General features: G+C 47.4%; 1 protein-coding gene across 2 annotated transcripts in view; it reads left to right on the top strand.

Annotated features, from left to right (window-relative positions):
- The first annotated feature begins 2,572 nt into the window (after positions 1-2,572).
- GLIS1 (GLIS family zinc finger 1) overlaps positions 2,573-20,534 on the top strand; it is a 227,239-nt gene continuing 209,277 nt past the window's right edge. For both annotated transcript variants that reach the window (XM_027059134.2, XM_027059133.2), the window contains exons 1-2: positions 2,573-2,685; positions 3,898-4,198. In XM_027059134.2, the coding sequence (XP_026914935.1) occupies positions 3,940-4,198 (259 nt within the window). In that variant the 5' untranslated portion in view covers positions 2,573-2,685; positions 3,898-3,939. The remainder of the gene's footprint in view (positions 2,686-3,897; positions 4,199-20,534) is intronic.

Raw genomic sequence — 20,534 nt, 5'->3', positions numbered from 1 at the left:
CCCCCTCCCCCCCGTCCTCCATTCCCTTAACCACTGTTAACACTGCCTTGTATTTCCTTCTAGGAAAAAAACCGCATGCACCCACTGGATTCTGTATATCCCCAAAGGGCTCCTGCAGTATACAAGTGTTTAAGAGGCCTATTTTATTGAGCAGATTAACCTTCTCATTGCTTTGTCAGGCTTTACAAACCCATCTGTCCTGGTGGGGTGGAGCTGTGAGCTCACTGGAGGAAGGGCAGGATCTCCATTTCTCTACTTCAGGTGTGGGGGCTGGCTCAGGGTAGGTTCCCAATAAAGAATAAGTGAATGAGCTGTTGGTGCACCTTGGAAATTGGAAGAGCCTTTGCCTGAAGTTCCAGTTGATTCAGTGACTTATTCAGCAAATGTTTTCATCGTCCTAAGTGTGCGATGCTGTATGTGAGTGTGCGTGCGTGTGTGTGTGTGTGTGTGTGTGTGGTGAGGAGGGAAGGCAGAGGGCTCGGCTGAAGGGCAGAACTGGAAAGGCCAGCCATCTTCTTCCACCTGTCTTGATTTTGAGGTCCAGAGTGAGATTGTGATTTGCGAAAGCCACGTGGCCTAATGGCGGCACTTCCGAAGGAGGTTGTGTGGAGTAGCACCTAGTGGTGTGTCGGGAGGGCTTACTGAGCTACTCTTGCTCCTTTCTACCCCTTCCCCTCCTACCAAAAAAGTAGCAACAATCCCTGACTCCAAATCCCTGGACAGAGGCAACACCTTGAGATGCCCTATACAACCCTTGGCCCTTGACCTATGTGTCACAGACAGGTTGGTTGACATCCTATACCTAATAGAGGCAACTGGCTGGCATCGAAGTGAGGAAGGCTGGATGCTGGTGCCACACCCAGTCACATCCTCTCTCCTTTGAATGTGGGGGTGGGTCTAACTAAATCTCCAAGGTCCTTCTTAGCGCTATTGCTCTCTAATTGTAAGATGCTATATTTAGTCAATTACAGGAAATCAGATTTTGGAATTCTAGGATTCTAAAATCCTGGTTTCCCAAGATTCCAGGGATGCTGCTTGAGGTCTCTTACTCTGTGCAGAATCCTCTATTGTGAGACCTGACTTGTGTCATAGGGAGGGGTTCCATATACATTTTTCAACTTGAGAGCAGGGCCAAAGAGGTCAGACCGCTCCCTTCAGAGAGTGTGAAGCCAGACAGGTCCCTTGGAGCCTGCCCAGGTCCCTAGCAAACAGTGCAGAGGGGGTGGACTGAGATGAAATGCAGAGACCACCTCAGGGGCCCCACTGGGCCCTTCCCAGTAGCCCTGGCAAATAGTCCATTCCAGCTAACAGCCGGGTTTTGTACAGGAGGAAACTGAAATTCAGAGAAGGGGACTGAGCCACTGCTACCGGTCACCCTGAAGGCCTGTTTGTGCGGTGTTCTTTCTATACATTGGACAGGGATCCCTGAGACACTACTGTCTGTGAGGAGCCCGGAATGCAGGCGAACCGGGTTCCAGGCCCGGAAGGGACTTAGAGGAATGCGTCTAAGCCTTTACAAGTCTGTGAAGATCTGGGAGCTTGCTAAAAATCTGGGCGCTGGGGCTCTGTCCCCAGACAGATTTACAGATTTAATTAGAAAATATCGGGGCACCTGAGTGGCTTAGTCGGTTGAGCCACCCACTCTTGATTTTGGCTTAGGTCATGATCTGGAGGTTAGTGGGACTGAGTCCTGCCTCCAGGTCTGTGCTGACTGCACAGAGCCTGCTTGGGATTCTCCCTGTTCCTGCTCTCTCTCTCTCAAAACAAATAAATAAACATTGTGTTTTGAAAAAGAAAATATTGACCTGGGCATCTGTTTCTGTTTGTCTTTTTTTTTTTTTTTTTAAACAAACATCTTTACCTTTCTAATTTTTTTAAGTAAGCTCTACGCCCAAAGTGGGGCTGGAACTCGCCATCCTGAGATCAAGAGTCACATGCTGTACTGACCGTGCCAGCCAGGCGCCCCTGTTTTTGTTTGTCTTTTAACTTTGGAGTTTGAGACCCTCTAGCCTGGACTCTAGGGTGAAAAACACCACAGAAACGAAAACGCAAGAAAAGTGGTCTGAGATCCCTGAGTTTGCGTCCCAACGTTGCCGCTGACTGGCTTATGAAATGCGTGCAAGCGAGCCGCTTGGATCCTGCAAGAAAACTTTTAAAGCACTTTTCACATCTGTTACCTCCGCGTGTAGGTTTCGCCGGTCCCATTTGGTGAGGAGAAAACTGACCTCGGAGGAGGGAAGGGTCCTGCCTCAGTCGCTGGGACAGGCGGGGACACAGCCTGGCTCCCCTGACGCCCAGTGCACTCCGCCGCCCGGCCAGTCCAGCTCGGACGACAGAGCCCAGCCTCTCCCGCCTGCGGCGCCGCCCTGCCCGGCGAGGCGGCCGGAGGGCAGCGGGCAGCGCAAGGCTCCGGCAGCCGCCGCCTGTCAAACCCTCCGCCCAGCCCCGCGCCGGGCCCTGCCCAGGCCCCCCAGGCAAGGAGGCCCCGCCCTCGCGCCGCGATTGGTCTCCGCGAGGCAGCCGCAGCTAGCCAGTGGCTGGAGCGGCTGTCTGGCAGGTCGGGGCCCCGCCCCCTCCCGGGATGCCGCCCCGCAGGACGCGGCGGCAGCGGCGGCTGCGGGGGCTGCGGCGCCAGTGGAGGCGCGCGGAGCGGTGCGCGCCGCGAGCTGCAGCCGCAGCGGGGAGGTGAGAGGGGGCGCGGCCCGTGACCCGGGGAGGGGGCGAGCGCCAGGGCCTGAGATCCGAGGCTGGGGTCCCAGCGACGCTCGAATCCCGGGAGCTTTGGAATGGCGCGGGGAGTGCAGAGAGGAAAGGAGAGTTTGGGGGCCCCGGGCCCTTGCTCCAGGAGGGATGATGGAGGGGCTGAGACTGTGGAGGAGGACGCAGCCCGCGTGTTTGTGGAGTGTGAGCCAGTGACGCTGCTAGTGTTGCTGAGTGAGCGGGTGAGTGAGAGTAGGACGTGTGGCACACTGTGTCCCCGGCGTGCATTTGCGAGGGTGTATGGTATGCGTTGGAGCCAGCGTCCATGGGCGTTACAGACTGTGCGGGTTTGCGCGTGCGATGGGTTCATTTTCTCTGCTGCGCGTGGGAGTGTGCGTGTCTCTGTGTGCTCGTGATGGGTTTGTGTCGCGGGAGTGAGCGCCCATCGTCGGACTCGCATTCTCCTGGCTTAGGGGGGAGGGGGGGGGTCTTGGTAAGTCTCAGAGGGTTTGCGCCCCAGGCTGGTGGGTGCACAGTCTGTGGTCCCTACGTGCAGCCGGGTCCCCGGAGCGCTCAGGAGGCGCGCAGCCTCTGACCCACCTGGAGTAGCCTCCGTGGCTTCGCCGGAGCCCTGCCCAGGGAATACTAGTTGCCTCCCGCTCCTGCCTCACTGGGTGTCACCGCACAGCCACTCTCCCTTCTCCAGGCCTCAGTTTCCCTTTTAAAGCGGGCTGGTACTGGTGGAGGTGGATTTGAGCTGGAGGATACACGGGCCCCTTCAAATCTTAGGTTTATTGGAAACAGACATAATACCAATTGAAAAATATTTATTGACTATGCCCTGCCATCTATGATTTGTGGGAGTTTGGGGGAAGTTATTTCCCTCTCTGAGTGCTTTAGTTCCCCCATTTGTAAATTTCCTGTGGCACTGACTTTCCCCTCGGAAAGCGCTGTGGCAGCGGGTGGCAGGGGCCCTGGACGCACCAGAGAAGGAAGTATGAGCCACTCTTGTGCCTGGAAGGGGCTTTTGCGGGATCAGGTGGGTGCGTCAGGTTAAGGTAAGTGTGGTGGAGCTAACTCATTTTAGAGACAAGAAATAAACCGAGTAGTGGTGACCTGCCCAAACCTCCCCCGGGACACCGTAGGGGCTGTTCCGTCCGTTCCTACTAATGCGCTGATGCTTTCTCCCCTCCCCAGGAGCCCGGCGCGACCCCCAGCGGCGCGCCCTGCCCTGGCGCCATGCACTGCGAGGTGGCAGATGCGCACTCAGACAAGAGGCCAAAGGAGGCCCTCGGCGCCCCGGGTTCAGGCCGCGGGCCCACTGGCCTCGGCGGCACGCACATGGCCTTTAGGGTCACCGTGAGCGGCGGCGGTTGCGTGGATGGGGGCCCGCGTGACCTGTTGCCCCGGCCGCCCGTGCCGCCCCCGTGCGCCCACGACCTCCTCCGACCACGGAGCCCCAGAGACTACGGTCCGTCCAAGGCCACAGCCGGGAAGGGTAAGTCTGCCCTCGCCAACGTGTCTGGCCGGAGGTGTGGAGAAATTCGGGCTGCCTGGCCTGGATACCGCACACCTTGGTGGGAATTCTCCAGAGAACTTGGTGGAACTTTCAACAGTGCTCCTCAGTTTCTTTCTAGTTGTTTGGGACTCGGTTGTCATTATAAAATGATGCCTGTTTAGGAAGCATCTCATTTAAAATCAGTAAGCCTATTTTGGAGAAGTGTGTGTATAGAGAGTTCGGATCACATAACTTTACTTCTGTGTATTTCTGATAAAAGTTGTGTGAAACTTATCAGAATCTTATAAATTAGGATGAATAGCAACTCGAGGATCTCTGAACCAGTTGCAGGCATATTTTGAGTTATTCCAATCTCCCTAAGTAACAAAAACCAGAAGCTTTCAGCAAGACCTCTCCCCTCTTGGAACCTCAGTTTCCCCATCTTTCAAGTAAGGAATTAATTACATCAGATGATTTCTGGATTCCTGTTAGAAAATTTTATGAATCTATGATCTGTCCTGAGTCAAGTTCTGACTTAGAAAATGGCTTTTCTCAATTTGAAGCTTCAGAAGCATAATCTTTGGTCAGAAGTTCCTTTGCAATACCTTTCCTCCACCCAGTGAAGCTGGTGGGTATAAGGTGCAGGCCCAACGAAGGTTTATGGGCTCAAAGTCAGCGATGATCTGGGGATTCTCATGAATCTGTTCTTCTCATCACAGTTAATTATTATTGAGCCATTATTTATAAGTTTCATGCTGACAGATAATTAACCAGAAATTGAGGAAATTGTTAAGACGCTGTGTGCTCCTCTCCCCCTGCCCTTTTTTTTTTCCTCCCTGAGAGAAACCAAGGCTTGGGATTTCATTATTTCAGCATTTGGAACCTCTTGGTTCTATCCAGGTGATTCTCAAGGAAGACAAAAAGTTTATTTGGCTCTATAGACATCACTTCTTTAGCATCAACCCCAGCAACTTAGGTAGGGTGTCTTGCTTTTAGAGATGAGAGCTTCTTCAGGGTAGAAAATATCCAACTTCCTAATTCAGGGACTGGTAAAACAAAATGAACACAAACTGTTTTTCTTTTTAACAAAAACATCAGAGTTTGTTAGAAGAGTGCTATTTCTTGTCTCATTTTCAATGTCAGTCTCTTCTCCAGCAGATAGGGGTCCTGTTTGAAAGGGTAGATACAGAAAAAAAAAATGGCTTTAGAGTATTATTACAGGGATACACATATACAGTTCTCTTTTGCTAGGGAGAGAGGAGTGGTGTGCAAGACATGAGTAATATTTGCTGCCCTGAACTCCCTGCCTTGCCCGGCTCCACGCATAATCCTCTCTTCAACAGATACCCTCCTGCAACATTTTAAGTTTTAAAAAATCATAGCTGTCAACTGAAGATCGAGTTCTTCGCAGACCTGGTGAATGGCTCTCCTAAACATGGTCTTTGTCCCGAGCCTTGGTTAGAGACCTTTCATCTGGATGCTTTGCCTACGATCTTCCTACTTCCATTCTCCCAACCCCCAATTATTTTTATCCATACTCCCCCGCCCCCACCAATGTCTTACGTATGAGATGTTTAAGTCAGGATTATATTTGGAAAGGACAGAGGAGGATAAAGGGATGGGAGGAACAACTTTTTTCTTTGTACCCTAAGGTGGTTGTTCTGGTTGAGTGTTTGTAAGAGCCTTCTGAACTGTTTTCTTCACAGCCTTCAGCAAGGCTGGTGGGGTAGGATTTATCACACCCATTTGAAAGATGAGGAAACTGAGGCCCGAGAGTGGAGAGAGTGTCTCCCATGTAAAAGGGCACCCAGCAGGTCTGGGTGGGAGTTCTCTGGTCAGCCTTTGCTTGCTGACCTGGGCTTGAAGAGGTTTCCATCCTGGTTTCTGTCTTTCTATGCAAGTTCTTCTTCAAGTCAAGCCCTTCAGTGGCCTGAGACAAAACCAACTTCCAGCAGAGTGTCAGCAGTCCTCCTATAAATGCGTAAGGAACCGGCACCTCTTACCCCTACTCTCGCCCAAATATTCCCCAGACCACGTAACCCTTTGAATGTTTGGTGTCTAGCTTCAAATCTTAGGTTTATTGGAAACAGACATAATACCAATTGAAAAATATTTATTGACTATGCCCTGCCATCTATGATTTGTGGGAGTTTGGGGGAAGTTATTTCCCTCTCTGAGTGCTTTAGTTCCCCCATTTGTAAATTTCCTGTGGCACTGACTTAGAAAGCCTCAGTGCCTGGTTACTGGGGGGATTACTCTTGTAATGTGTTTAATGTTCTCAACCTCTGGTTTTTCATTTGCATGAGAGATAATAATGTCTTCCTCTCAGGGTAAATCAAACAATGGTTGTAAGAATGCTTTATAAACTAAAAAGCTAGAAGGGGTCACTTTTACTAATTCATGCCAGGCACCATGCTGGGGTAAGTGATCCTTGAGATAAAGTGTGCAGGGAAAAGAGGGAGAAAGGTTTGATTTTTAAAATGTTGGATGTGAAGCGTACTCACTGGTACGCTAGCCAGAGGAAGCTGAGAGGAGCGAAGCTTCAGGTCTTTTGTGGCCGCGGCTGCCCAGTGACCGGAGAGAAGACAGTATTGCTTGGTCTGGGGTCAGGTTTCAGATGATCTGCCTTCTGCTTCAGACAGACCCTAAGCCGAGAAAGGGAGCGAGCCCTTTAGTCCAGCAGCTTATCCGCAAATGCTAGGGTCCTCTGTGTTTCCAGATCTGGAGTCAGGAGGCACTGGGATGATGCGACGTCATGGACTAACATTGTCATCATTTACAATAAGAATCACGATCTGTTTATGGCAGAGTCCCGTTTATCCAGATTCCAAGCAGCTGGAAAGGCCAAATTACCAGATGCTGCATTTTTCTTTCTTCTTATTAAACACCCAACGCTCTGCTTTTGGAAGTCCTGACAAGGAAAGAAGGTAAACATCTGGGCTTTATGGAGGCAGACAGCTTTGTGGCGATGGCCCGATGACGCTTGTTCCCGTGCACAGCGTTTTACGGTTTTCAACGTATGTTCCCACACATTCTCTCATCTGCCCTCACGCCAGCTGTGCTCTGCCTACCTCGTGGGCTGTTCGGACGGAACAGATGGAGAGCACTTTGCAGTTTTTAAGTGCTGGGCAGATACTGGCTCTTATTACTATGGTTCCCATTTTATAGATGAAGACGTTGAGTTTCAAGGATGTACTCAAAGCTACAGACAGAAAGTGGCAGTTTCTTAGCCTTCCGCTTCCAAGTAGCAGATCCCGGTGACACGGGTTGTACCTTCTACATGTGTGTGGCGGCGGCTGAGGGCTGGCGTACTAGATGGCTTCTGAATGTGCCCGGGGAACTTAAAATATTTTGCTTTTGGTATTTCTTCTGTCTTAAATTTTTGGAAGTAGTATCTGTGCCATAGTTAGAAAACTTGCTAGTTTACTGTTTTTCCAGAGTTGCTGTTCCCAGACCGAACCAGATAATGAGCTCACTATTTAATTCACAACGACTCTCTGGGCCCTTTCACCACGTACTGAGACTGGACACGTCCTAGCACTAAATAGAAGGCTGATGATCATGACAAATGTGGACACTGCCATTAGTAAACAGCCATCATAACATGGCTGTAAATGCCAAAAAGGAGTCAATCTTGTAACTTAAAATAATAGCTAGTATGTGTGTGTATGTATGTGTGTGTGTATATATATATTTTTTTTTTTTTCTTTTTTCTTTTTTTTTCTTGAAGAAGGAAAACGAAATGCCATTCTAGTTTGTCCGCATGGGCATTAGGGGCTGGTGACAGTGGAGAGTAAACATGATGGTTTTAGTGGCCTTACCTGGTAGAATTTCTTCATCTGAATCAGAAGCCACAGAGATGTCCTGGGGAGGCCTTGCAGGGGCTAGCGCATCCATAATAGAAAGGTATGAGTTATTTTGAAAGCATTTACCCCCTCCGGCTCTGGTGGGCAATTTGCTTGCATTTCATCCATTTTAAAGTGCTGGTCCTGCGATCCGGAAATAATCAGATCCAAATTTTTTCGGTGCTTGAGGTTTCAAATAAGGAGGGGAGGGAAACCTGCTGGCCAAATGTCAGGCTCAGTGAGACAAAGAGAGAACCGTGTATGTGTGTGGGTACACAAATACGATAGGAACATGTTGCGTCTACAGGCATGAGAGTTATGTATCCGACAAATCTTTTATAGACATGTAGCGGAAATATAATTCCCAAAGATTCCCTAAGAATCTTGTGCGGCTAGAATTTCTCTTCCCTTCCTGCCTCCCAAGCTCTCCAGAAGCTGCTAGGACTTGGCGTACAAATGGAGAGGAGACCATCACATGAGATCGTAACTTAATTTAGGCCTAGCTGCCTCTGAGCAGTTTACCTGCCATACTTGGCTGGGCCGAGGTCTCAGGACTCTTCTAGCTGTGGAATCCTATCGATAGGCTGTCTTGCTCCATCTGTGATTTGAAAACATAAGTTTCTTTATATGCTGTGGTTTTCCTTCACACTTCTCCTCCTTCTGAGAAAAAAAAAAAAAAGCAACAACAAAAAAAAACCCACCCCGTCTTTGAGTTATTCATCTCCCTGCGTTACATTTGCGTGAGAAGCTAAATGAGCCAGCACACTTATTTTTACAGTGCGTTAAAATCTCATTACAGGCATAAGTGCACAATGAATCATTTAAAAAAATATATTCTTATGTTCTTTGTTCTGAATGTTGCATAATTATCATCATTTTCTTCGGTTTTATTTTGTGGAGTTTGGCCAGCATCCTAGAAAAGGGGAGAAAAAGTTTTCAGTCCTTTTTTGGATAGGATTAGGAAAAAACAACAACAACAACAACAACAACAACAACAAACAAACAAATACCAACTTTATTTGTAAGTTGACCAGACTATGGCTAACTGTGGCTTTTGCCTAGAGAGGGTCATTTCCCTTCCTTGTCTCAGTTTTCTTGGGAAAAAATTCCCTTTTTTTTTTTGAAGCCGATGTGGTAGTATTTCAACAATCTCACCTTATATATCCACGTTTGTATTGAAAATTAAATTATGTGGTTTGGTAATTTACTTTCCTAATGCAGATTTTAGTTGCAATTAGTTTGGACCTAGAGACTTGTGTTGTTTCTTTTGGTAGGGGGTAGTTTATTTTTGTGCCTAAAGAAACAAAGACATTCAGTTCAAGGGGGAGAAGAAATGAAACAAATTTTGCAGTGGGCTTTGAAAGATTCAAGTGCATTATGCAGAAAGCACAGCTGTAATACCAGGGCCAGGAAAAAAAGAGCAAACTCCTGAAATATTTGTGCCGAGCGCCTTCACTGTGCTAATGATTCTAGCAGTTTAAAAACGGACTTCTTGTTTATCAACAGTGGCTGCCCGAATTAATAGTTTACAATGAAAAAAAAAAAGTGCTTTCAGCATTTGAAGCAAAGTCCGGGCTGATAGCTGAGTTAGTAAGGAAAGCAGAAAAGGGGGAGGGTGGTTGTAGCTGATTTGGTCTCTCTAGGCCTTATTTATAAGAAACTGAAAGGAAACAGAGACCTGGGGTGGGTGGGGGTGGGGAGAATACATCCCTAACCCAGTGATCTTCTAGTTTAAAGTCACTGAAAGCATCTGTTTTCTTCTTTTCCCCGTCTTCCCCTAAACTCCAAAGGGTTATTCCTTCAGAGGGTTTCCGGCGGATTGAGGCGGATTGTGTTAGCATTACGAGCTGTGTTTTTAAAGTCAGCATTTGAGTCAGATGCACTGAGAGGAGACCTTCAGTCCGCTAACTGAATAATGCATTTCCTGTATGGCCTGAATTTATTTGGTGGTTATGGTTGGGCCTGTCTGGAGCAAACACATGCACCATTGTACAGCCTCAATGCATGCAGGCCATGCTCTTGGCTTTGAGTCTGTTTCCCCATCTGTAAAATGGGAAGCAGTGGGGACTGGATGATCTATACATAGTCCCTTCCTGCTCTGATGCTCCGGGATTCCCCATGAACTGGACTGGGAAGTTTGGGAAGGATCTAGGGTATGGGAAGAAGGCACCTTTGTCTCAGGTCAGGTTTAGACTTGATTTCTCCTATGAACACTTGATTCCTGAAGCTGACCACAGAAGAAAACAGAAGAGGAGAATCAACTAATCTTTACTGAGCACCTACTCTGTGACAGGCTGGGTACATTATAGTTGTGATTGCAGTTAATGATGCCCAATAACCCTGTGAGGAAAGGAGGCATTATTTTGGTTTTACAGATGGGGCAGCTGAGGGTTGGAAAGGTTAAGTCATTTGCCCCAATAATAAGCTCACTATTTAGTTCACATAGACTTGCTGTACAGGTAGTAAGTTAGTAAAGCCTGGGATTTGAACTCAGCTCTGTCTTACAGCAAAGCCAATGCTTTCCCCCTAAAGCACAGCACTCTCAAGGACAGGCTTTAAAACCCAGGCAGTGGCACGGAGTTGCTGTGGCTGCAGAATGTGCCCCCATTCCCGGGGGAACGTAGCGGAAGGCTGCGGGCTGGGCCAGACAGCCATTCCCGGGAGCGGCCCTTTCCGAGTCCTGGCTAACAAGCAGAGGTGTGACTTTATGGGGAGACTCCCTGCATCCATCCACCTCCCTGCTGCAGAAATGGGGGAAAGACAGTGGTTCCCAGCTGTGACACGGGGTCCTCAGGCCAGGCCTCTCTCAGGCTGCGGAGGGATCCTCTAGAAGCAGCTCCTTCTCAGAAGCAGCGGCATACGCATTATGGCGGGTTCTAGTCCCTTTTTGAGCCTTTCACACAGTTTGGGGAGATTTTCTTGCCCAGACCCTGGTTGTGGTCTTCCTTCCCCTGCTTCTGAAGGCATCTGTTGATGTTTGAAGAGAATTCCTCATAAGCCCCTCCATGCCTAGGGTGTAGAATGCATGCTTCACTGGGCACGATGGCTTAAGATCTATTAAGCTATTTCTTATTCAGTGATGGGACAGAGAAGGGCTTGGTGGGGAGAACAACCCGGGATCAGCGTCAACTTGAGAGTTTGCTTGTGGGAAGCGGGTCTTTTGATTCAGATGATGAACACACCAAATGACCCTCATGGAAGGAAAAGTTTCCGCTGCTGGTTTGTGTCTGTGGCCTTGCATGAGGGTGCCTGCGTTCACAAGAAGGTGGACATTCTCAAAGAATCCTACTTATCCTGAGGATGGATTTGCAGGAAACCTTGTTGCCCCAGGCTTCTTTGCCTTCGGATGTTGACCCTGAGTCTGAAAGGGAGAGGAGGAAGCAGTACCAGGATGGTGCTGGTTGTGATGTGGCCCAGCCCCTTCCTACTTGTGTCTTTTTAACCACTACATTACTCTTTTAGATGTTGTTGCTTTTGTTTTTAAATAACAGGTTTGATGGAAAATAGAGCTTTCGCAAGAAACCAGGGAGAATTCTGAACCTGACTTTAAAAATACAGATCCCATTTGCTGTTTTAAGCTCTCCGGAGGGCTGGAGAGTGGGTTTGTTTTGGAACGTTGCTGGACTATATGAATTACTTCTCTGAGGCTTGGGTATTTAATACCTAGTAGAAGTTTGTATAAGAGCTGATGATGTATTTTGCCGACTTTCCAACCCTGTAAATAAATTACATGTGCCGGCAGAGGCTGCCAGGATCCACTGTGTCAATTGAAGCTTAATTTTTATCCCAAACCACTTAATACTTTTGTCCTAGCGAGTAGGGAAAGTTACCCCGTCCAGCAGCGGGCCCATTCCAAGACAGAGACAGCTTTGCGAGACCGTGAATAGGCCTCCGTGGATTCACCGATCTTGACACAGTTTTCTGTGATTAAGTAGCTTCAACGCTCTCAAACCCAACCCTCCAGGCGGAGGATGATAGTATAATTTTAAGTGTATCGTAAAAATGAAACTCAATCGCTTCCACTCCCAAACCTGCCTCGCTCCCCTTCTCTCTGGAGAAAACGGCCATAATTATGTGTTTAATCTCAAGACCGCCTGTGCATTTTATCTTATTTGAGTGCAAAGCCCAGGTAATAACGTTGGCATTTCCAGCACGAAACAATATAGGGTTTCTAATTTGGAGACGCTATTAAATATTTCATGCTTCAACCAAACGCAATTCTTTTTTCCTATAATAAGTTTAAATATTAATTCTCTGGAATGTCAGATGCCTAAAGCTAGGCATTTAGTGATCTGCAGTTTCAAGTATCTCGAAGAAGGTTTATGAAACAGGATATTTCACTGGGAGGGATGAGTTGTGTGTTTCAGAGATATCTGAATTCAAGGCAGCGTCTTCTGATTTACTTTTTAAAGGGAAAAGGTCATAAAATAAGTTGCTTTATGTGCTGAAGGATTAAGTGGCTTAGGCTGAAATAACAGCAGGGACTTTACTGTTTTTCCCCTTATATTTTAACAATGCTTTCTGGGGGAGGGGGTGGGTCATTTTCCCGCCTGCTTGTCTCCTCCCCCATCAACCCCCCCCCCCCCCCCCAACCAGCCAGATGGCTTTAATTCTAACCAAATCCCACGCCGAGGCCAAATGATTGATCAAACAGTCATTTGTACTTACGTAGCGCTCTTTGTGAGACTATCTCTGCATTGGAGCTTCTCGGCCGGGTCGGCTCTTCTTCGGGCCTTTAGATGGTTGACTTCCAGCAGACTGAGGGGCTCGGAGAAGTGGGAGTGCAGGGGTGGGTGGGGAGCAGAAACCCCAGACCTTGCCATCTAAGAACTCCTTGCTTAGAAACTTTCTGTTACTTCCCATCCCTGACAACAGGGGTATCCAAGTTTTCTAAATACAAGGACAAAAAAAATCTTTCCCCGGTTCACATGACAGCAGTTATATATTTAGTGTCTGTTGATGGATAAGATGCCTAAAGAGGTTATTAGTTTTAAGAGCTCTTTTAAACAGATTTGTATTTTATCATTCACTTACCTATCTGTAGAGGTCTCCATATTCTCCAGTCTTTGGTACATGCTTTACAGATGGCCTCTGATATTACAACTTGGCTTATAGATTGGCAGCTTGTTTGGCCAATGGGAAACATCCAGGCCCTTTGATGTGATGTTCAAGGCCTTCCCCACCAGTCCGCCTCATCTCTTGCTGATGCCTGCTTTGCTTGTTCTCTAGCGGTGTCGAACTTTTCCTTATGTAGCTTCAGACCCAGGATTTTCTCTTTACTTGTCCTTCTGTCCTTATACACTGTGAGCGTCTTTTTATTCATCTTTGCACCTTCGTGTCCGGTTCCAAGTCTGGTACAAAGTGCATATCTGAGAAAGATAGGGTGATTCTGATTGAGGTTGTGCGCATGGAACTAGGCCACCAGGTTCGAATCCTAGCACTGGGTACTAATGTGGGGAATGTGGGGCATGCTGTGGAGCTTTCTGGGCCTTGGTGTCCTTATCTACAAAATGGGGATAATAATATCAATGATCTCAAAAGGCTGTTATGAGGATGAAACGAGTTAATACATGTATGGGTGCTTAAATATGGGGATTGGACCATGGTAGAATGCTCAATAAATGTTGGGATTATTATTGTTATTGTTATTGCTAATGTAAACGTTTGGTAAACAGAACCTCTTAGAAGGGACTTCCTTCCCTTCCTTTTCACCAGACTGACTCCTACTTGTTCTTTAAGACCCAGCTCAAGAGCCACCTTCTCCCAGAAGGCTTCCCCTTCTCCCTAGGCTGGGTTTTGCTAGAGCTCTGGCATACACAGCCCTTCTCCTTCCTTCTGCTATAGCACTAGTCTGTGTGATTTTCCATTTACTTGTGTTTTCTTGAGGACAGGGGCAGAGTCTCCTTATCCCTGCACAGCTCAGGGTCTGGCTCAGAGTGGGTGTCTAGGAAGGTTGGGAATGGAGTCCAACGCAGTCTCTGCCCTCCAGGAGCTTGTAGCCTACAAAGGAGGAGCCAAGTTGTATGTTCTTATTTTTCCCACAAGGTTGAGCCCACGGTAAGCTCTCGGTGCATATGAGAGTCTGATTAAATGTACAAGGAGTTTTCACATGCACACACAGTCACATTCTCTTTCCAGCACCTATTTGGGGCTCTTCATAATGAAGTCTGCCCCTAGCTTGCTAGGTGACCTTGGGCATGGCCTCTGACCTATGTGGGTCTCCCCTTCCTCTCTTTTCTGGGAAGAGTTGGCTTCGGTGATCACAGACTCTTCTAGGTTGCAAGCCTATGGAGTTGCCGGGCCACGGACCAGGTGGAGGAGCTAGGGGCCTGATGGCTGTGCCAGAGTGACTGGCCCAGAATTGAAGGCACCTCCTGCTGCACACCTTCCCTCCCTCCTGGGAAAAATCAGACATTGTAAATGTGTCCCATCATGTGGTTTAAAGAGCAGATGGTGGTGGTTGTAACACCCAGATTTCTCTATGATGAAGAAGAACCTCGGACCAAGTATTGGAACTGAGGGCCAGGAACCAGACGATGGCTCTCCGTAGTCCTGCTGGGGGGTGGAAATTGATGTACATACGCTGAATCTCCACTCGAGGTCAGGCTTAGACAGAGCCCCCGGGGGCACTGTACTGGCCTACCAGCTTCTCTCCAGGCATTGTTGTGGTTTCAGCCCTGTAAACTGGAAAGCTCTGCCCAAATCATTACCGTTTGTTCAATCTGCCTTTGAACAGAGGGGAAGACTAAGTTCAAAGAGGCCATGTTGTTACTTGTGCAAATGTGGCCATGTAGCTTTTGGAGTCAGAACTGGGTTCAGATTCCTAGTATACCACTTGCTGGACCTTGGGCAAGTTCCTCGAGCTGTGAACCTGAGTTTTCCTCATTTGTACAATGGAGATAATTTCTGTCTCACCGGGTTGACGTGGGGATGAAGATGAGAAGTCTGTAGAGCATCTAGCTCAGGGGCTAGCACATAGTAGGCATGAAACAAAGGTGAGCTGATGCTGTTGATCTTGTTGCTATTATTTTTTTAAAAATATTTTTATTTATTTTTGAGAGAGAGACAGAGCACGAGTGGGGGAGGAGCAGAGAGAGGGAGACACAGAATCCCAAGCAGGCTCCAGGCTCCGAGCTGTCAGCACAGAGCCCGATGCGGGGCTCAAACCCATGAACCATGAGATTATGACCTGAGCCGAAGTCGAGTGCTCAACCGACTTGAGCCACCCAGGTGCCCCAATTTTTTTTTTTTTTTCTTCAAGTTTGTTTATTTTGAGAGAGCGCAAGTGAGAGAGAGCACATGTGAGTGAGGGAGGGGCAGGGAGATTTGGAGAGCGAGGAAGAGAGAGAGAATCCCAAGCAGGCTCTGCACTGTCAGGGTGAAGCCCCACGTGGGGCTTGAAACCCACAAACCTCAAGATCACAACTCGAGCCAAAATCAAGACACTCAACCAGCTGAGCCACCCGAGGTGCCCCTGCTGTTTGTCTTACTGAGTGCAGAGCTGGGACAGGTTCCCAGTCCTGACTTCATCTGACGCTCCTCTGTGGCATGGTAGCCTATCCCCTTACTCTGATTCTTGTTTTACTTTTTTGGTGAAGTTAGAAGAGTAAGGACTTCGAAGTCTAAGGACTGAGGTTCTCATCGGAGCCCTGTGGGACACAGATCTGATCGGCTGGCATCTGGGCTTCGCTTCAAGCTGGTGGTAGGTGAGGAGCTGTTGTCCTTGCCGAAGTAGGTGTGGGTTGCCTCAGTACAGCTGTCTGACAGGTCCTGGCTCTGGGTCAGTCCCAAACCCTCACTCGGCCTGTGGTGGCTCTGGCGTCCAGCTGGAGCGGGAGGGTGTCTGTGGGCCGGGTCAGGAGGCAGAGCCACCCGCCCCCTGTTGATTGGGTTGGGGTTCGCCTTCTGAACAACGCCCAGGTGAATTACTTCCATTCTGCTTCCCGAACTTGTGATGCCATTACTGTTCTGCTCCCTGCTTCCCCATGCGTGCAGGTCTGTGCATTACTGTAGTGGCTTCCATTTGTTGAGCCCTGTTGTGAGTAGATAGCCTGTGAAGCCATTTAATGCTTTCTACATTTACTCCGTGTGAGGGGGAAACTGAGGCCCAGAGAGTGACCTGCCCAAAATTCTGGAGCTGGTGGCCGCAGGCCTGTCTGACTCCAGGACCCAACCTTTCTTACACCTTGCTACCTCTCTGGGTCCCCCCTTCAGGTCCTCTGGACCTCTCTGCTGCTTCGGGTCCAGTCTTATCTGTTCATCAGGGTTGAGAGGCTGCCTCTTCTGGCCGGAATTACCATTTCCCTGCTTCGGCTCCTGACTGCCCTTTGTCATTTTTCTTTCTCTAAACAGGTGTTATAGATGCTTGGGTCTGTGTTTTCCTCTGTGATGAGACCATCATATCTCTAAGACCAAACACATCTCTGCCTTGTAGAGGGAGTGTGGCAGAGAACAGAGTGAGTGCGGAACCCCAAGAGAATTAATCTGCCCCTTTCCAGTCCAGGTTTCCGAGGGGAGTTCCTCAGGCAGATTTTCTATTTGTAAAATGGGGACAGTGATCCCTGCCCAGGCAATTGTCATGAGCATATGGGATACAGTGTATGAAAGTGTCCTGAAAACGGGAAGGGCTGTACCTGGGTTTGCTTGTTGGTTCGTTTGTTCATCAATGTTTATTGAATGGCTGCTGTGTCTCAGGTATTGTGTTGAGCCCTGGGACGCCATGGTGGTCTAACAGATGGAACCTTCACTTGCACGGAGCTTGCAGTCTCGAGGGCAGCGGACAGTGGGCGAGTGTGTGCAGGACCCCTCCCAGTCCTCCTCTGTGCAGCTTCACCGCCTTATCACCTGTTTACCGTCCTAAGCAGACTCCTGGGCTCCAGCCAGTCTAAGCCTCATGACCTCGGACAGTCTCTCTGAGCCTTGGTTTACAGGCTTATGAAACAGAAATATTTGCTAGCTAGCTCCCCTTGCAAGGCTAGTGAGCGAATCAGTGAGGTCCGTGGGAAGGGGCTGGACGCTGTTGGAGGGGGATAGTCAGTCCCTTTGCCAGCCCTTTCCTTGTACCAGTAGCCAGTTTTGCTTGCTTAAGCTTTCCTCCTGGAGGGAATGCCCTTTCTCATTGTCTCTGGCAGTACAGGCCAAGAACTTTCCTTTTGCAAAATCTTCAGTCCCTCCTGTCCCAGCTCACACCCCTCCTTCCCCACTCCTTTCAGTCTCTCAGTGACTCTGGCTACTCATATAGGAGAGCTCTTTACTAGGGAGACCTGGAGGCATGTAAATTCCTACTGTGTGATATTGGGCACGTAGATGGGGGCACTGGGGCTATTAGGGGCCCTTCTCCCCTCCTTCCCCTCCTCATTTTCAGTGTGCCGAAGTACCCATTTATTGAGTCCTGCCAGATCCTTTTGAATCGACTACCTTAATAAAATTCTCCGCCCCCCCCCCCGCCATTTTGCATTCCCACATCTTTGCCAACACTTGGTATTGTAATTCTTTTTAAAGGTAGCCATTCTGATTGGTGGATGGGTGGTGGAATCTTACTGCCATTTTAACTTGCATCTCCCTAATGACCAGTGATGTCGAGCATTTTTCAAATGTGCTGACTGGCCACTACCGTACCTCTTTTGTGACATGCCTGTTCAAGTCATTTACCTATTTTTTTGTTGAATTGTTTTATTACTGAGTTTTTTCTTTTATGAATTGATTTTTTAAAATATAATTTATTGTCAAATTGGCTTACATACAACACCCAGTGCTCATTCCAACAAGTGCCCTCCTCAATGCCCATCACCCACTTTCCCCTCTCCCCCACCCTCCATCAACCCTCACTTTGTTCTCAGTATTTAAGAGTCTCTTATGGTTTGTCTCTCTCTCTTTCTACCTTTTTTTTTACCCTTCTCCTCCTTCATGGGATATTAGGGGAGTTTTAAATGTTCTTCATATGTTCTGGATAGAAGGCCTTTGTCAGATATGTGTATTGTGAATATTTTACCCAGCCTGGGGTTTGCCTTTTCATTTTACTAAGTCTTTGGAGTTTTCTTTCTCCTCTTAATTTTTTTTTTTTAAAGATTTTATTTTTTAAGTAGTCTCTATACCCAACATGGGGCTCAAACCCACAACCCCGAGGTTGAGTCACATGCTCCACCTACTGAGCAAGCCAGGCATTCCTTTCTCTTTTTCTTTATTTTTCAAATGTTTATTTTTTTTTGAGGGAGGGAGAGAGAGAGAGAGGGAGAGAGAGAGAGTGCGCACAAGCAAGAGAGGGGCAGAGAGACAGAGAGAGGGAGACACAGACTCTGAAGCAGGTTCCATGCTCTGAGCTGTCAGCACAGAGCCCAACACGGGGCTCCAACCCACAAACTGTGAGATCGTGACCTGAGCTGAAGTTGGACGCTTAACTAACTGAGCCACCCAAGTACCCCTTTTGTGTGTGTGTGTATGTTACAATTTACATACATACAGTATATATACATATAGTATGTATATATATATATATATATATATATAATTCAAATCCAAGTTAGTTAACATATGGTGTAATAATTATTTCAGGAATAGAATCCAGTGATTCGTCACTTACATATAACACCCAGTGCTCATCCCAACAAAGTGCCCTCCTTAATGCCCATCACCCATTTAACCCATCCCTCCACCCACCTCCCCTCCAGCAATCCTCAGTTTGTTGTTTGTATTTAAGAATCTCTTATGGTTTGTCTCCCTTCCTGTTTTTATATTATTTTTGCTTCCCTTCCCTTATGTTCATCTGTTTTGTATCTTAAATTCCACATATGAGTGAAATCATATGCTATTGTCTTTCTCTGATTGACTTATTTTGCTTAGCATAATACATTCTAGTTTCATCCACGTCATTGCAAATGGCAAGATTTCATTCTTTTTGATGGCTGAGTAATATTCCATTCTATATAAAAACCACATCTTTATCTGTTCATCTGTGGATGGACATTTGGGCTCTTTCCATACTTTGGCTATTGTCAATAGTGCTGCTATAAACATCAGGTTGCATGTGCCCCTTTGCATAAGCACTCGTGTATCCTTTGGATACAGGCCCCCCCCTCTTTTTTAAAGGATTACCTTGTGTAATCTTAAACTACCCTATGATGTAAGTGTTTTTGTGGAATACTCTTAAAATGAAAATTTCAATTAATTACAATTCAGTGACATTAAAAATCCAATCCCTCAGTCATACTAGCCACATTTCAAGTGCTCAGGAGACAGATGTGGCTAGGGGCTACCCATACCGGGTAGAGCAAAGATAGAACATTTCTATCACCACAGAACGTTCAGTTGGGCAGCACTAGTTCTAGAGTATCATTCTTTAATTTATTCATTTGTTCAGCAAACACTTTCTGGAGCCCTATCGTATGCTAGGCTCTGTATCCAGCCCTGGATAAGTAGATGTAACCCAGGCTCAGGCTCTGCCTTGGGGAGCAGCTAGTCGAGAGGGCAGACAGGTGGACATACCAGCTTGGAGGTAGGGCCAGCATGCTTGTTACTAGGCCTGCTCCTGTTGGGGATGAGATGTGAGTCCTAGGGTCTGTCCTGATCTCAGAGAGCTTACGCGTCAGCACTGATAGGAGAGATATCAGAGCAGGCTCTCTTGAGAAGCAGCGGCTGAGTGGCTGGTTTCTGCTGGTTCTGCAGAGAAGCAGCCCGGAGAGGGCAGGTGGTTCATGCAAGTGTGTCTCTGCTGGTGGAATCAGCCCAGGGCTTCCTCAGGGCTCTCTGCACAGCCTCTTAGACAGCAGTGGGTTCTTGACTTACGACCCATTGCTTGATGTTCATTATCATCCTTCTTTGGGAGGTGGATTACCCTTTAAAGATAATTTGGCTTATTTTTATTCTTAATTTTTAATTTTTTTCTTTATTTTTTCACTTACATCAGTAGTGCATACTTTAGAAACATTGGAAACTATAGAAACATATAAAGATGGAAATAATATTTGCTTAAAATCTCACCCCTCCCACACAACGGCCACCATTTACATGTTGGTATATTTCATTTGTCTTTTTTTATACTGATTGTATATTAATGTATTTTTTGTATCATTGAGATCCTTCTGAATGTCTTGTGTACTTATTTTTAAACGTAACATTATAACATAATAAGCCCCTTCCATGCTGTTAACATTCTTTGTAAACATTCAAAAATACATGCATTTTATTAAATCTGTCAAATCATTTTAAATAGGTGATACATTAAAATAGTTTAAAATTCAGAAGATCCAGGGGCGCCTGGGTGGCTCAGTCGGTTGAGCGGCTGACTTCGGCTCAGGTCATGACCTTGTACTCCATGAGTTCGAGCCCCACGTCAGGCTCTGTGCAGGCAGCTCGGAGCCTGGAGCCTGCTTTCGATTCTGTGTCTCCCTCTCTCTCTCCCCCTCCCCTGCTCATCTCTTTCACTCTCAAAAATCAATAAATGTTAAAAAAAATAAAAAAATAAATAAATAAAATTCAGAAGATCCAAAAAGGGT

This window comes from Acinonyx jubatus, chromosome C1 (genome assembly GCF_027475565.1).
Source record: "Acinonyx jubatus isolate Ajub_Pintada_27869175 chromosome C1, VMU_Ajub_asm_v1.0, whole genome shotgun sequence".
Taxonomy (NCBI): Eukaryota; Metazoa; Chordata; class Mammalia; order Carnivora; family Felidae; genus Acinonyx; species Acinonyx jubatus.
Note: the sequence above shows the minus strand (reverse complement) of the source record. Positions and strands in the feature narration are given on the sequence as shown.